Source organism: Myxine glutinosa, chromosome 9 (assembly GCF_964187855.1).
Source record: "Myxine glutinosa chromosome 9, kmMyxGlut1.1, whole genome shotgun sequence".
In the NCBI taxonomy this organism is placed as follows: domain Eukaryota; kingdom Metazoa; phylum Chordata; class Myxini; order Myxiniformes; family Myxinidae; genus Myxine; species Myxine glutinosa.
In genome coordinates this window covers 26,350,007-26,366,071 of record NC_136269.1, presented here as the reverse complement: position 1 = coordinate 26,366,071, position 16,065 = coordinate 26,350,007, and the positions used below count along the sequence as shown (strand labels likewise).

The 16,065-nt window shown below is 45.3% G+C and overlaps 1 protein-coding gene across 1 annotated transcript in view; it reads right to left on the bottom strand.

Moving 5' to 3' along the window:
- The window catches only part of LOC137435793 (ryanodine receptor 2-like), a 633,328-nt gene that overhangs the window by 582,918 nt on the left and 34,345 nt on the right, over positions 1 to 16,065 (bottom strand). Inside the window, exons 10-13 of the mRNA XM_078785085.1 lie at positions 13,534 to 13,627; positions 10,926 to 11,000; positions 8,333 to 8,489; positions 4,181 to 4,345 (exon numbers count right to left, since the gene is read on the bottom strand). Coding sequence (XP_078641211.1) covers positions 4,181 to 4,345; positions 8,333 to 8,489; positions 10,926 to 11,000; positions 13,534 to 13,627 — 491 coding nt within the window. The remainder of the gene's footprint in view (positions 1 to 4,180; positions 4,346 to 8,332; positions 8,490 to 10,925; positions 11,001 to 13,533; positions 13,628 to 16,065) is intronic.

The following is a 16,065-nucleotide window of genomic DNA, read 5'->3' as shown; positions in this document are numbered from 1 at the left end:
AGCTTCATCGCGGGAGATTCCAATGATTCTGAACGCTTTGGTTTCAACAGCGTGAAGACGGGCTAGGTGTGAGGCAGGAGCACCAGACCAGAGGGGAGAGCAGTATTCCATAGAGCTGCGGATGAAAGCCATGTATGTGGTGAGGAGCTCAGGTGTGCCAAGGAAGGACTTCGCACGATGGAGGATGCCCAGTCGGCGACTGGCTTTGGAGGCCAGATTTGAAATGTGGTTTTCCCAGGAAAGATCATGGCAAATAGTGAGACCCAAAAGCTTGAGTGACAGAACTTCTTGGAGAGGATTATTCAGAAAGTGGATGGGAGGGTTTTCCAGTCGGTCTTTTCGGAGAGACATCGTAAGAGTGTGAGATTTATCAGGATTGAAAGACATGTTCCATTTGTTTGCCCAGTCTGTGATTTTGTCCAGGTCTGCAGAGAGTGAGGAGGCTGCAGACTGCCGATCTGAGGGATGAGGAATGGAGCGACAGAGAGTAGAGTCGTCAGCAAAGAGATAGAGAGGATTTTCAAGAGAGTCAGAGAGATCATTGATGAAGACCAGAAAAAGCACAGGGCCCAGAACACTACCTTGGGGAACTCCAGCCTGAACAGGAGGAGGAGATGAGAGAAACCCATTCAGGGCCACACGTTGACTACTACCAGAGAGGAAGTCCGCCAGCCATGCGTGGAGATTTCCATGGATACCAAAGGAGGAGAGTTTGGTGAGCAGAGCAGGGTGCCAGACCGTATCGAAGGCACGTGAAATGTCAAGGTAGACAGCTCTAATTTCCTGTTTGGCGTTGAGGACCTCCATCCATTGTTGAGAAAGCAGAAGCAGCATGTCCAGAGTAGAGTGACCAGGTCTGAAACCAAATTGATGATCAGAGATCAAGCCATTGGAGAAGAGGAAAGATTTCATATCTGAAGCAATGATGGATTCCATGACTTTGCTGATAATTGGGAGATGGCTGATTGGTCTGTAGTTGCTGGGATCTGTTTTTGCACCTTTTTTGTGCAAAGCGGTGATGTTGGCTGATTTCCAAGCAGATGGCAGATGACCTTGAGCAAAAGAGAGGGTGAAGAGAACAGAGAGAGGGAGTGAAAGAGCGGAAGAACATGATTTTAGGACCCGTGGGCTGATGCCGTCAGGACCAGTTGCAGAATCAGAGTCGAGGGTTGACAGAAACTTTTCCACCTTGTCAGGAGGAAAGGACACAGAGTCCAGGAGCAGCTGGGTACGACTGGGTACGGTGGGTACAGAGAGGGATGGGTTTGGGACACAAGATTTAGAGGCAAACACAGAGTTGAGGCATTCAGCTTTTTCACGTGCGGAGTTAGCCGTTAAGCCGTTTGAGGTGAGGGAGGGGATGGAGGGAGAACAAACACCAGAAACAGATTTGACCAGACGCCACCAGGATTTGGAAGAGGGAGACAGATAAGAGAGTTCGGTCTTGAGAACGGTGAGATGTTGTTTCCTGGCTCTCCTGAGGGTGGACACACACTTGTTTCGGGCATTGTGAAAGGAAATGAGATTTCCTTCCGTTGGATTTGCTTTCCAGGAGACGAAAGCAAGTTGTTTCAGGGCAACAGCCTCACCACAAGATTCCGTGTACCATGGACGGGAGGAAGGGTATGACAACTGAAGAAGAGATGGGATAAATCTGTGCATGAGAGAGAGCAATTTACTTTGAAAGAATTCCCAGGATGAGTTGATGTCAGAGGCGGTAGAGATGGGAGACCAGTCCAGATGATTGATGGCTGCTTGAAGACCGTGCCAGTTGGCCTGAGTGAAATGCCAGACTCGTCGACGCTGAGGAGGCTCTCTGAGAATGGTCAGAGAGATGTCCACTTTGACAAGCACATGATCAGATGAGCCGATTGGAGCAGAAGAAGAGCAGCAGACATTTTCAGGGAAGTTTGTCATAACCAAATCCAGAAGAGAAGATGCTCCGTTGACTGACATCCGGGTCGGGAAATTGACAGATTGTGTCAGTCCCAGTGAGTCGCAGAAGTCCTTTGCTGAAGAGCCATGGCTGGTGAGAGAGGTACCCACACCCAGCCAACTGGCATGGTGACAATTGAAATCACCACATATGAGGAAGAGAGAGTTGGGATGGGTAGATAGAAGTTGGTCCATATTATCAGACAGCGAGATGTAGATGGAGTCATCGCTGTTTGGTGGACGGTACAACACACATATGAACAAAAGGTGGGAGCGAAGGGGAAGCCGTAGCCAAAGGTATTCCTGGGGGTGAGGTGGAGAGAGGGCAGTGGAGGGCGAGTGAGGAAGAGAGTTTTTTTATAAAGATAGCAACCCCACCTCCAGGACGAGGCTCAGGTCTATCATACCTGAGGAGGGAGTAACCTGGTAGAGATACCAAGGCATCAGAGACATCATGAAGGAGGAAAGTTTCTGTTAAGCAGATCACATCTGGTTTGTCAGAAGCAACCTGTATGGAGAGGTCAGTCAAGTTTGAGCGAAGGCCCCGGATGTTTGAGGTCCATACCGTTAATGAAGAGGAAGGGGGAGCATCGGGTCCAGAACAGGGGGGGGGGGGAGGGGTAGGGTAAGATGTGGAAGAGGAGGAAGAGGTAGGGAGAGCTGTTGAAGGTGTGTCAGAGATTTCAGAGATTTCAGAATAGCTTGGAGAAAGGGAAGAATGGGGCGGACAAGAGGTTTGATGGAGATTGGGTGAGGCACAGTGAGGTGTTATTTGAGGAGGGGGAAGAGCGAGGCAGAAGGTTGGGGGAGATGAAGGTGAAAGTTGGAAGGGGGAAGAAGCAGGGAGGATGCTTTGAGGAGAAGGGGTGAGAGGGGAGTCTAGGAGGGGAGGAGCGAGGGAGAGTCTCGGAGGGGAGGGGTGTGGGGGGAGTTTAGGAGGGAGGGGAGGGACGGGGCAAGGGGGGAGATTTGAAAGGGATGGGTGATGGGGAGGATTTGGAGGGGAGGGGTGAGATTGGATTTTGAAAAGTGTACGATTCATGGGAAACGAACATTTTTTGCAAAATGAGTTTGAGACCTTCGAGTCAAAAATACGTTTGAGGACACTGGAGGAGGGATGGAGTTCTGGATAGTTTAGGGAATGTAGAAAGGAGGAACTGTAAGAGATGGTATTATATATTTTTTTTGGAATGAATAGATTTGGTGAGCAAGACGAAAGCATCCTTTTGTAGGAAAAGAAGAAAAGGGTGTTATAATATATGAGAGAAAATAGTTGTTCAGGGGAGAGATTATACATTTCTAACCACGTGATCGCGTGATCGCGAACGAAGAACGAACGAACAAATATGAACAACAATATGAACAACAAACAACAAAAAACAAATGAACAACAACAAATACAAACAACAAATACTAAGCTGAAAGTGCAATTTTTGTTCTACAGTGTTCAAATATATCATTAAAATAAAATAAAATAAAAGTTTAAACGGCTGAAGGAAAAAAACAAATATTGAATCGGAGGTTTACTGCCGCTGATCACCGTGTTTACGCACCGTCTTTTACACCAACCTATCGGACACGTTAAATGTTATTTGTGCCTGTTGTTTGTGTCCTTTATGACATGCCTAAAAACATTAAGTTTCCTGTTTGGAATGATTTTCAAATCTGTCTGATTTCCGTACAGATAGACAGACTGAAGCTAAGGTTTTTCTCCTCTGTGCGCATGCGAGCTCAGGATGAGATGCTGTACAATTTGCCAAATTAAGAGCCAAGATGCTGCGAAACTGCAGGTTCTTTTTCAAATTCATGTTCCGATTCATGTTCCACAGTGTTAATAATATAAATTTCAGTTGAAATGAAGTAGTTCCTCAATCATATTCTGACGTCTGACAAACAGACAGACAGACAAAGTGAAACAATCTGCAGCATTACTCAGCCTTTATATGCAGTGCCCTCCACAAGTATTGGAATATTGAAGTCAATGTACTCAATAAATTTGGATTTGAGATCAAAAGATAAATATAAGGAAAGAGTACAGAAGGTCAGCTTCTTCTTCTTGGTGTTTCCATACTTGATATACAGTATTATACTAATGTTCAGTTGGCAAAAGTCCATTAATTTGAAAATTCCCCCCAACTCCATAAACATTGTTTGCCATGCACAGCATTCTTGGGACAAAGCTCTCAGACACAACACTGATAAGTATGAATATATAGACAAATATATTGTTCTCTTTGAAGCCCACCTTTCGCTGAAGTGATCCCATGCATGCCGACTTGGCATCTGCTGCTTGGTAGCTTAACCAGAGGCCACTTTCCATATGCTGAACATAGCAAACAGAGTCGCCATACTTTATCTCTGGGGTTCCCATTCCATCAGTATCTCGTCGACAACCAAAATCCAGCTTCTCCTGTCGGTGCAAAGAACATCTCATGACACAACTTACCCGTAACTCCAATATCCCACCTCAAATGTTTGCACGTGATGATATAAGATCAATGTATTCCTTGAGAGCTTCTTTTCGGTGACGCGTCAAATGCAAAGCAGTCACTTTCAGCTAATCTTTCTCAAAGTAATGTCCTTCCAACATACTCTTCTATCTCAATTATTCTCATATTTCTAAGTTTAGGAAGAAAATTTGTCATAACGTACTGTCAAAATAATTGTCAACAGACCGACTTCCTCAAATATGACGTCATGATAAGCTTCTCCGTTTAATGCATTGTGACAAATCATGGTGAAAGGCTTATGATGACTTGTTTGTGATTCTATCTGAGAGGTTTCTCCATTACATTGTTACACTCTGTTTAAATGATATCTACAAGTGTATCCACGGCTCATGATGGTATCTATCTATAATTCCAGTAATCTCTGTGTGTGTGTGTGTGTGTGTGTGTGTGTGTGTGTGTGTGTGTGTGTGTGTGTGTGTGTGTGTGTGTGTGTGTGTGTGTGTGTGTGTGTGTGTGTGTGTGTGTGTGTATGTCTGTGTGTTTGTCTGTGACCGCTGTTTCTCGACAACCACGGGTCCGATATACTTGAAACTTGCCAGGTATATTGCTGGGGACCCGAGGATGTGCCTTTTCAAGGTTTCATATTAATCGGACAAGTAGTTACCGAGCTATGTCCAAAAAACGATTCAACCAATGAGAGAGCAGCGAGTTATCACGTGTGCCGAACGTGGCGAACAGACTCTGCCTCGGACGGCACATTTGAGAGCGTATTCATTTATTTCACGTTGGCAAACTATGTTGCCGCTATGTTGGCGTTAAACTATGTTTTAAAACTAATTAAAACTAATTTGCGATTCTTTCGCTTTCCTGCGCGTTTGTGCACGCTATGGCGATTTCTTTACCAAACTCCGCAAGCCGTTCGCTTTGGACCAAACCATTTCATGTAAATAGAGGGGGGGGGGATTGTCACCGTACTCGCAAGCCGTTCGCTTTGGACCAAACCATTTCATGTAAATAGAGGGGGGGGATATAATTTTAGATATAGATATAGTACGGGCATGCCCTAGTCTATCTATAATTCCAGTAATCTCTGTGTGTATGTGTGTGTGTATGTGTGTATGTGTGTGTGTCTGTGACCGCTGTTTCTCGACAACCACGGGTCCGATATACTTGAAACTTGCCAGGTATATTGCTGGGGACCCGAGGATGTGCCTTTTCAAGGTTTCATATTAATCGGAGAAGTAGTTACCGAGCTATGGCGATTTATTTACCAAACTCCGCAAGCCGTTCGCTTTGGACCAAACCATTTCATGTAAATAGAGGGGGGGGGGGGGATTGTCACCGTACTCGCAAGCCGTTCGCTTTGGCTTTGCGAATGGACCAAACCATTTCATGTAAATAGAGGGGGGGATTGTCACCGTACTCGCAAGCCGTTCGCTTTGGCTTTGCGAATGGACCAAACCATTTCATGTAAATAGAGGGGTGGGATATAATTTTAGATATATATATAGTACGGGCATGCCCTAGTATATGTAATGCCTTCATCCAAAATGCTAGGGAGTATCAGTACCCTTTGGGCTGGCACAGCTGCTTCCCATCTTGTTCCCCTGGTGACAGTTGAATCCAAAGCTGGACAGACTTGGAATATGTCTTTCAATCATGACAAATCTCACACACTCGCTCTCCAAAAGGACCATCTAGCAATCCCTCCCATCTACTCTCATCCAGTCACTCAAAACTTTTGGGCCTCATTATCAGCCATGATCTTCCTTGGGCAAACCACACATCGAAGTTGGTCTCTAAAGCTAGTCATTGACTGGGCATCCTCCATTGTACAAAGTCCTTTCTTGGCACATGTGAACTCTTATCCACCTCCAAGTCCTTCATCCACAGCTTGATGGAGTAGTGCTCTCCCTTCTGGGCTGGCACCCCTGCTTCACACCTTGCTCAGCTTGTCGCCGTAGAAAACAAGGTCTTCAAAATCATTGGAACTCCTGTGATGAAGCCGCGTCTATGGGCCCATCACTTTGCCATTGCCGACAGGTCGATGGCCTCTCGGTCTACTCCCACATCCTTTCTGGTCTTGTATCCTGTGCCTTTTCCATCCTCTGCCCACACCCACAGGTTTCTGCAGGGCACATTACCCCTTATGCCAGAGTTACCCCCTTCTGGTGAAAATCCTAAAATGCTGACTCATTGCTCATCTGCATTCACTCATCCATCTTTTTCTCCACCTGCGGAACCAACTTCCTCAGTCTCTTCAATCTCAATTTTCAAGATGGGCTGTTCACCTCCATCTCAGATGATCCTCCATCCAAAACAATTATCTTTTCTACCCCCCATTAACCCTCTCCAAGCCCACCTCTTTCCAAGTTTCCAGCTTTTCCTTTGTGAGAATCCATCTCGTCCACCCTCTGTGTTCACTCATCTGTCCAAGTCTCCCTCTATTTTAGCCCTCATACCTGCTGTTGTTGTGCTTCACCTTACCCCCTCCCCCCCCCCTTCTTTCTTCTGTTCCTTTTGCTCTGTTATCTCCTGATCTGTTATATTCTGCTACTGCATCCTCTGCCCCTGACAAGGGAGATAGTCTGAAATAAATGATGAGGATGGTGGTGTATGTGGATGCGTGTGCAATGGTTGATGTCGGGTGTGGAGGGTATTGAGGGTGGCCAGGGACAGTTTTTGTTGGGGGTGAGGGTAGTGAATATGTGGTCTCTCCATTTTGTCACAAGGGTACGAAAAATTGAGTTTTGTGTTGCTTTCGAGGGGTTGTGTGGGGGATATTGATTAAATGTTGGATGACGTTTTGTCTGATTGTGAGCCTGAATCATTGATGCTGGTGCATGTGGTGAGTAACGGTGATGGGAGGCTCTGTTCAGAACCTTTAAAGAGGAGGTATGAGTTGTGGGGGAGCATTGGAATAATTTGGGGTGTGAAATGACTTTTTGTTTTTTAAAAATAATTTTTACCAAGAGTGGGAGTGCAGATTTGTCTGGTTGGAGGGGTGGTGTAGGGGAAAAAGGTTTGGGTTTGCGAATATGTGGGGATCCCTGCACAGTTATAGTGAGTGCATATGATCAGGTGGTCAAGTACTCAATAGAAGGGGGTGGAGAGACTTGTGGGGGTTCTTGAGAACGAAATTAGGACTTTTTTTAGACTTGAGGCTGAGGATGTTGTTGAGGGTTGTGGCAGCAGGGGATGGTTAATATATGTACTCCCGAAGCCATGTGGGAGGGTGATACAGATAGTTGGGAGAGTGAGACGGTTAGCTGGGAGAGTGATACAGATATTTTGGAGGGTGAGACGGATACTTGGGGGTTGGTGAGACAGATAGTTTGGAGGGTGAGACGGATAGTTGGGATTGTGAGACAGATAGTTTGGAGGGTGAGACGGATAGTTTGGAGGGTGAGACGGATAGTTTGGAGGGTGAGACGGATAGTTGGGAGGGGGGGATGGTAGGGAGGTGAAACATTAGGGAGGGCTTACAGATAGTCGGAGGAGTAGCAATGGCAGGGGAGTGGGAGAGAGTCACGGGGGATGATGGATAAAGGGCTACAGAGTAGCAAGGGGGTACTAGAGAACTGCAGGGAGAGGGAAAGAACAAAATGGAGGCATGTGGAAAAAGATGAGAAAGCTGTGATTTGTTGGAAAGTAGGGACAAGAGAGAAGGTGAGAAGGCCAGAAAAGCTAAAATTTAAAAGGTGAGAGAGGTACAGTAGGTAACAGAAAGGACTGAAGAGGAGAAGGAAGGGTTCATAGAAGAAAGCACTTGGAACAGCCACCTTTCCTTCGTCAAGGCTCCAGCACAAAATCACAAACATCATTTCCAAAATGGAAAAGCAGTCTATTAAAGGTCCATGGGAAATTTTCCATGTAAACACCATTTGGAAAATTGCAATTCACATTATGGAATAACAAAACCCTACATTACAACACAACCTGCACACCTTAGATGAACGGAAACAGAAGGCAGTGGACTTCACGTCAGAAGAATCGCGTTCTTGCATGAGAAGCAGACGATCTTCAGTGAGTGCCAAGTAGCGGCCTGTTGTCACTTGACGTAAACGGAAAGGCTGTCCCCAATGGACGTGGCTTCCACTCCAGCTGAAGTATATGAGTCGGAGGAGATTCATTGAAATACATAAATAATAAATAAAATGCGTGTACGCTATTCGTTGGGTCATCTGTCTGGCTGTTTTTTGTGTTGGTTTGTCTCAATAATCATGCAATTAGTGAGATCCAGATTCACATGTACCTAATAAGGGCCTCAAATTTGATTCACACAGCTGCATGAAGAAGTAAATGTATTTTATTTGCCAGATTTAGGGCGCCCCTTTATATGAACATTTCTGGAGCATTACTTGGTTCCTCCTAAGAACACAAGGGTAGTCCAGCATGCACACGACATTTTTTGAATGTCCCTTCTTTTCTATTGTTTGACATTTTCTACAAGCTATGGAATGTCCCCTCCTTTCTATACTTTGCAACATGGCACATACCCTTAAATAAAGGGGCCTTTCTATGCCCCTGGCATTTTCCCCAAAAATTGCCCCCAATTATAGCCTTGACATGATTATAGGTGGCTTCCCAAGATGCTGGAATAGATTGTGGATCAGTCATTATCTTTTTTTATTAAATACATTGGCTAAGACTAGTAATAGAGCTCACACACACACACACACACACACACACACACACACACACACACACTTAACACACTTATCACAGCCACTGAGCTTGGGGGAAGTGACGTCATTGCAATCACTTCCCAGGATACTCTGGGTACCAGCGACGCCACAACAATGGTGCCGCTTTTCTCACATCAGACAGGTATTCATGTTTATAAAATTAGTCATTCTTGTTTTTACCTGGAGTCATTTTAGATGAAGCCCCACTGCCATCTTTAGCTGTCTCACATGTCAATAAATAATCTTTCTAATTCTTGGTGACCATTTCCTGCTGTTCACCAGTTTGGATTCACAGAGTCTTCTTTTTATCCTCTTCAGCATTTTTGTGCTGTGTCTCAATGTCTCTTCTTTAGGTCCTGACTGTTCCTGCCTCTTGTCCATCTGTTGACTGAGGAGCGGAGATGCGTATGTAACTAAATTTTCCTCTGCCACGTAATGGTGGCCGCTACATATCGGGTCATGCTGCTCGAATGGAAAATAAGATGGTCGCCTCTTGCTCAATTAACAACTTATAAATAATCCAGGAAACATATACAGAACATGAGTATGCTTTAATAAATTGCTAAATGATATGAGACACGAATCCTAAAGCCTCAACGGGAGACAAACACGAAACACATACTTCTCAAATTATAAAATAAATTATCCCCAGCTATGGGCACCTTTACAATTATGAAGAGATATTGAGTCAGGGCTGGTGAGTAAAATCATAGCATAGGGGAGGGGAAATAGGGAGTGAAAGAAACAACTCTGTCAGAGAGATTGTGCTAATGGTTGCCAGCGAGCTTGATTGCCACCTGTACCTACTGTGTCCCACACCAATGCCAAATGGGCTACTCTCTGTCTCTTGTCCATCCTGGAGACCTTGTGCTGGACAAACTCTGGAGAGACGTATTTGATCAGAGCACCTCAGTGGGATTTATTGGCTTTCTGTATCCAAAACGCAAGTGCCATATCATACTGTGGAAAAGCGCAACTCTCAAACTCAAATTGCGGAACTCCTTTGCAAATTAGTCTCTCACCCCTCTAAGGCCTGGGGCAGGCCACACCCCTCAGTGCCATCAGCACCTCTCCGAAGACAGCAGGATGGGCCAGCCCCCAACATCATCGGAGACTCTCCATCCCATGCCGAGCCGCGTAGATGCATCGGAAACAAAATTATATTGCATGTGTTGCATGATGCACTTTATTTGGCCATAAGGGCAGAGGGGTAATTAATTATATGATCCTTGGTGCACCTGCCAGCCCATAGGTTAACGAAAACATGATATCGTTTCCTTTTCTTTGTCAAATACTTCTCTTGGCATTGCCTCAAAATAAAAATTGCCAATGTTGATCTTCCTGACAAAAAAAACCAAACTGATAGTTGTTTATATCTAGCACGTTTACCAAATAAGACATATATCTACCAAAGAAGACAGGACGGTCTTCTTTCAAGCACCTTTTCAAAAAAATGGATGTGTTTGATGGACATAAAAAAGGGTCTCTTTTCACGTTGAAAAATCTTCAGGGGTCACTCCTTCTGATAATTTTCTACACAACCTCATCATCCATTTGAGTCCAACATCTTCAGCCACCTCAATCATTTCGACTAATAATCCAGTTGGACCCACTGCCTTTACTTTCTTTCAACTTCCAATAGCTGCTTCAACTTCTTCACATATGTCTTCTGGCCCTTCAACTTTATTACATTCCAGGCCATTCTCCCATTCGTTTTCTTCAACAAAGAGCTTCTCCGAGTAGGTTTTCCATTTCTTATCAATATCATATATTTTCACGAGGACATGTCCAGTGAAATGCAATGTAGTACGAAAATTGGACAGATAAACAGTGAATCGATGGCGGCACTTACCTGACGCGGAGGGTCTCGAGTCTCCAGAGGGACCGCGCGTGTCTACACACCGAGCCACCCTCATAATTCACAGACCTGAAGCACAAGCATGTCCAGTTATTAACTGTGGAAATATGATGGGAAATGCACACCAGAGGTAAAAAAAATAATTTAATATTGGCTGTCATCAGTTGATCAGCTTTTGATACAGGTCTGCATGAGTATAACGTCTATCATTGCTCAAGAAAACCTTGCCGAGGTAGATACCATTTTAATCAAATCACCACTTGACTCCGTTAAGTCACAATTGTCTTCTGAACAGTCTCGCAAATATGTTGGTTCACGTATAAAATAAAAAAATAGCAATCATTTTTTGACCCCCCAAAATAGTGTTTTATGTCTCTTTGTATATTTCAACAACAGCCTCTTCCCTCTCTCCAGGTCTTAACACCAGCTGATCAAACACTTGGAATATGTATTTTAATCCAAAGAAATTCCCCACACTCACTCTCCCCATCCTGTAGGACCGTATGGCAAACCCTCCCATCTACTTTCTCAACAACCCTCTCAAAGAAGTTCACTCACTCAAACTCTTAGGTCTCACTATCAGCCATAATCTCCCTTGGGCGAGCTACATTACAAAATTGCCTCCAAAGCCAATACAGACACCGACACCGACACAGACACCGACCGACAGACACCGACCGACAGACACCGACCGGGCATCCTGCGTCATGCAATGTCCTTCCTTGCAGGCCTGAACTCTTATCCGCCTAAATAGTTTTCATCTGCAGCTTGATGGAGTACTGCTCTCCCCTCTGGGCTGGTGCCTCAGCCGCACACCTTGCTCAGCTTGATGACATGGAAATCAAGGCCTTCACGGTTATTGGAATCTTCTGTGATGAAGCCGATTCTATGAACTTATCACTTTGCCATCGACAAGAGGTCCGTGGCTTCTCTCTCTTCTTCCACTGAGCTTGTGGTCTAGCACCCTCTGCCCTCACCCCCCCCCCCCACACCCCCCACCTTCAGTTATAGGCAGGGCACACATGGTGCACCAGCAACCTCATTCTAATGAAATTCCGAAAAACCAGGACCACTGCTCAACTCCACTCATTTGTGCCTCTTTTTTCCACCTATGTAACCAACCTCCACAATCTCTTCAGTCTCAATCTTCCCTCCAGGTCTTCAAGACAGCTGTTCATCACCATCTCAGATCGTCCCCAATCCAAAAGCATGATCTTTTCTAGACCCCCACACCCTCATAAATTTTTGTTTAAATTAAACCACCCCCTAAAATTTTGCTTCTGCAGTCACTCTGTCCGCCCCTTGCATTCTACCCTACCCCTTACCATGACCCGCCTCCATTGTTTGTCTGTCTACATTCTCCCACGGCCCTGCTGTTGGCATTTCCCCCTTCTCTTTCTGCTATTCTTTTTGCCTCTCTGTCCATTTTGTATTCTAGCTTTTCCACGAGACTTGACTCTGCATACAAAATTTTAAAAACAACAGCGAGGCCAAGAAGAGCAAGGTTAAATTGACAATCGGGCCACGATTGCGCACAGGCAGCAAGGAAATGACGAACAGGAAGTGGCCTTACACAATGGGGACTCATGTACCTGCAAAAAAAAAAAGGTTTTACAGAACATTGGACAGGTAAATTATATAAATATGAAACAAGACTGGGCATAACACATTGCCTTTTTGGTATACAGTGTTGGGGATCATGGAGGATCTAGAACACAGAATGAATCAGGATGTAACAGAACAAAAGGAGCAGTAGAAGAAAGAGAGGGGGATAGGTTGAAGGGTGGGGGTGCACAGACAACTGTATGGAAGGACAAAATAGAGGGAGACTTGCGGAAATAAGGGATGTGGTGAAGAATGGGGCCATGGAGGGACACAGACAGGGATGAACAATATGGACACAGCTGCAAACTCTCAATCACAGAAGTGGAAGGAAAAATGGATACTTGGAAAGAGGTGGGTTTAGGGGTGGTTAATATGGGTAGAAAAGTTTGATGAACCAAAAGATTTTGGTTCAGGTCCGATTCCAGATCCGACCTATTAGTGGGATACAAATCGTAAACTGTTCAGCCTGGCGGAGGTGTGCTCTCTCCTGGCGGAGGTTCAGTGCCGTTCTATAGTCGTTGTTGTATATTAGAAGCAGCCTTGGAAAAACGCCACCATAAGCTAAATATACACCTTAATACGCTTTTGGCGAAGGTGGAAAACCCCCTTCTGGAGGGGGGCAAATGAAGTTGCGACAACCTCCATCGTGTGACCCTTAGTCCTCCTGTCATGTTTAATTGAGATGGGATAAGTATGACCGAATGTATCTCAGCTAGACAGACAGACACCAAATTGTGTACATTAGTATGATAATTTTGATTATCATAATGAATTCATAATGATTGAGGATTATCCACTCATGATTGAAGGTATCTAATAAAGCAATATGGGTGTGTAAGCAATTTGTGTGAGAAAGGATGACTGTAGCATAGATTTTACAAGTGAATATTGGAAGAATTAAATCCTTCTCCAGGTTTTCAACGAGGACCACACTTGAGTGTTTAATATCATGGGAAGAATTAATGTTGCTGTGAAAACAGCAACGAAGAGCACTCACCGTCTTTTTTCCTCTCCCTCAGCAGGAGATGGAATGGTGAGGCATTCATCGTGTCCATGAAAGAGTCGCATTACATTTCCACCAATCAAGAATCCTGCAAATAACAAACGGAATCAGCCATTCTCCTCTCACCCATGACTTCAACCCGAAAACGTGGGGATGGAAATACTTTACTGTAAATGGTGGGGACTTGTAATACCCTCTCCCACCTGGAGCGGCGCTACACGATACACATTTACATAGGGAATTTGCATCCCCGCCTCACCACGCCCCCCCCCCCCCACCCCTCCCCAACCCCTCCCAATCCATCCCAAGGTCACAGGCAAATATAAGAACACCCCTATGCACTAACTGGGGTCATGCTGATCCATTGTAGCAAGTCTGGATGTAAATCGGCCGAGATCTGTAGGAGGAGTAGTGCGACAGACAAACAAACAGACAAACAAACACACATACACACAAACACACTGGTCCATTAATTATATTAAAGATTTCATGTTTTGAGGTAAACTTTTCATACAGTTATCAGCCTCAATTCATACGTTTATTCAAGACTTAATCAGCCTAATTTTAACAGTTGATTCTTATTCCCCTGCCTCCCCCATGCACTGAACCATCCCAGCCCTGCACCCTTCCAGCACAGCATCCTCCCAACTTCTTCCACACCTTGTAACGCCCCCTCCCCCCCCCCCCCCAGATTCCCACAGCCAAGCTCCCTCTCTTTGCTCCTTTCCACGTTCCAGCACCCAGCCAGCAGCTTCTCCTCCCCTATCCCCAACTGTGTGGACATAAACTTCAAGGCCTCTGCTTCAACATGCCAGATCTCTCAATCCAGACAGCTGCCGACAAACTAGACATCATCTGTTTAACAGAATCCTTCCTTCCACAGGACATCCGTGACTCCTTATTGTCTCTGTGTGGCTATTGTCCCCTCCGCTTTGATCGACCTGTACCCTGTCCTGGCAGCGGAGTCGCAGGGTACATCGAGAACTACTCCATTTATCACGCTCGGTGTACTGTTCTTACACCTCCCAAAACACAGTAGTACCTCTGGCTGTGACTTCCCTTTTGCTCCCACCTAATGTTTGTTTAGTTGTACCATCCTCCAAAAATTACGATTCTATCTACATCCATGCCTCTCAGACAACATCGAGCAACTTTTAACCTTTCATCCCAGCTCTCTCTCTCTCTTCCTGATATGTGGTGATTTCAATATTGTCACCTTGCCAATTGGCTGGGTGTTGGCACCTCTCTTACCAGCCATGTTACTTCAGTGACTCCATGAGACCGAGTCAACTTGTAAACCTTCCCAGCTGTATTTTTGTCAATGGAAATCCTTGCTTCGGGATTTGGTTATTACCAACTCACTGCCAATGTATCTTGATCCTCGTCTGCTCCAATTGGTTCGTCTGATCATGCGCTTGTGCAGGTCAACATTGCTTTGGCCATTCTCAGAGAACAGCCCCAGCACCGGCAGGTCTGGTAGTTCACTCAAGTGAAATAGCCGGGACTGCAAGCAACAGCCATCTCTCTTCAGGACTGGTCTTCCATGTCTGCTGCCCCTGATATTAACTCAGCCTGGGAATTCTTCCACAGAATCCAGCTCTCTCTTATGCACACATTCATCCCATCTCATCTTCAATTATCATACCCTTCTTAGGTACACCGAATCCTGTAGTGAGACAGTTGCCTTGAACCAACTTGCATTCTGTTCCTGGAAGGCAAATCCGACCACCAGAAAACAACATCTGTCCAATCTCAAGACTGAACTTTCAAAAAATTTTCAACACTGAACTCCAAAACCTGGGGTTTTGTCAGACCATTAATCAGAAAGTGGATGGGATGACTTTCAACCTCGGCAAGTCACATGCTCTCAATGTGTCTCTCCACAAGGATCCACAAAATAACTCTGCTATCCACTTCTCTGGACATCCACTGGAAGAGTCCGTTCGAGCTCCATTGCTTCACTATCTACCATAACTTTCCATGGGAGTATTATATCACCAAGCTGGCATCAAAGGCTAGTCACCATCTAGGGAGAAAAAAAAAGAAGAAGAAGAAGAAGCTAGTCACCATCTAGGAATTCTAGGATTTTCCAGCCACCCTAAGTAAGCTCTTCAGGGAGTAGAAAAACTTTCCTATGTAGCTCCATGGAGTATGGCTCCCCACTCTGGGCTGGTGCTCCAAATTCCCACCTTGTTCCTCGAAAGGTGGATTGAAATAGGGCCTTTCGCACCATTGTAATATCAAGACAGGATGCAAGTTCTGGCGTCTGGCAAAATCTGGCAAAAAAAACAGGCATGTGGTCAAATCTGTTTCTGGTGTTTGTTCCCCCTCCATCCTCTCCCTTACCTAAAATGGCTACACAGCTGACTGACTGAATGAATGAATGAATGATCGTTTTAAGGCCATTTTCCCCGCTAGAGCGGGGGTTAGCCTTGCGGGCCCCATGACAGCTGACTCCACACGTGAAAAGGCTGAATGCCTCAACTCTGTGTTTGCCTCAAAATCTTGTGTCCCAAACCCATCTCT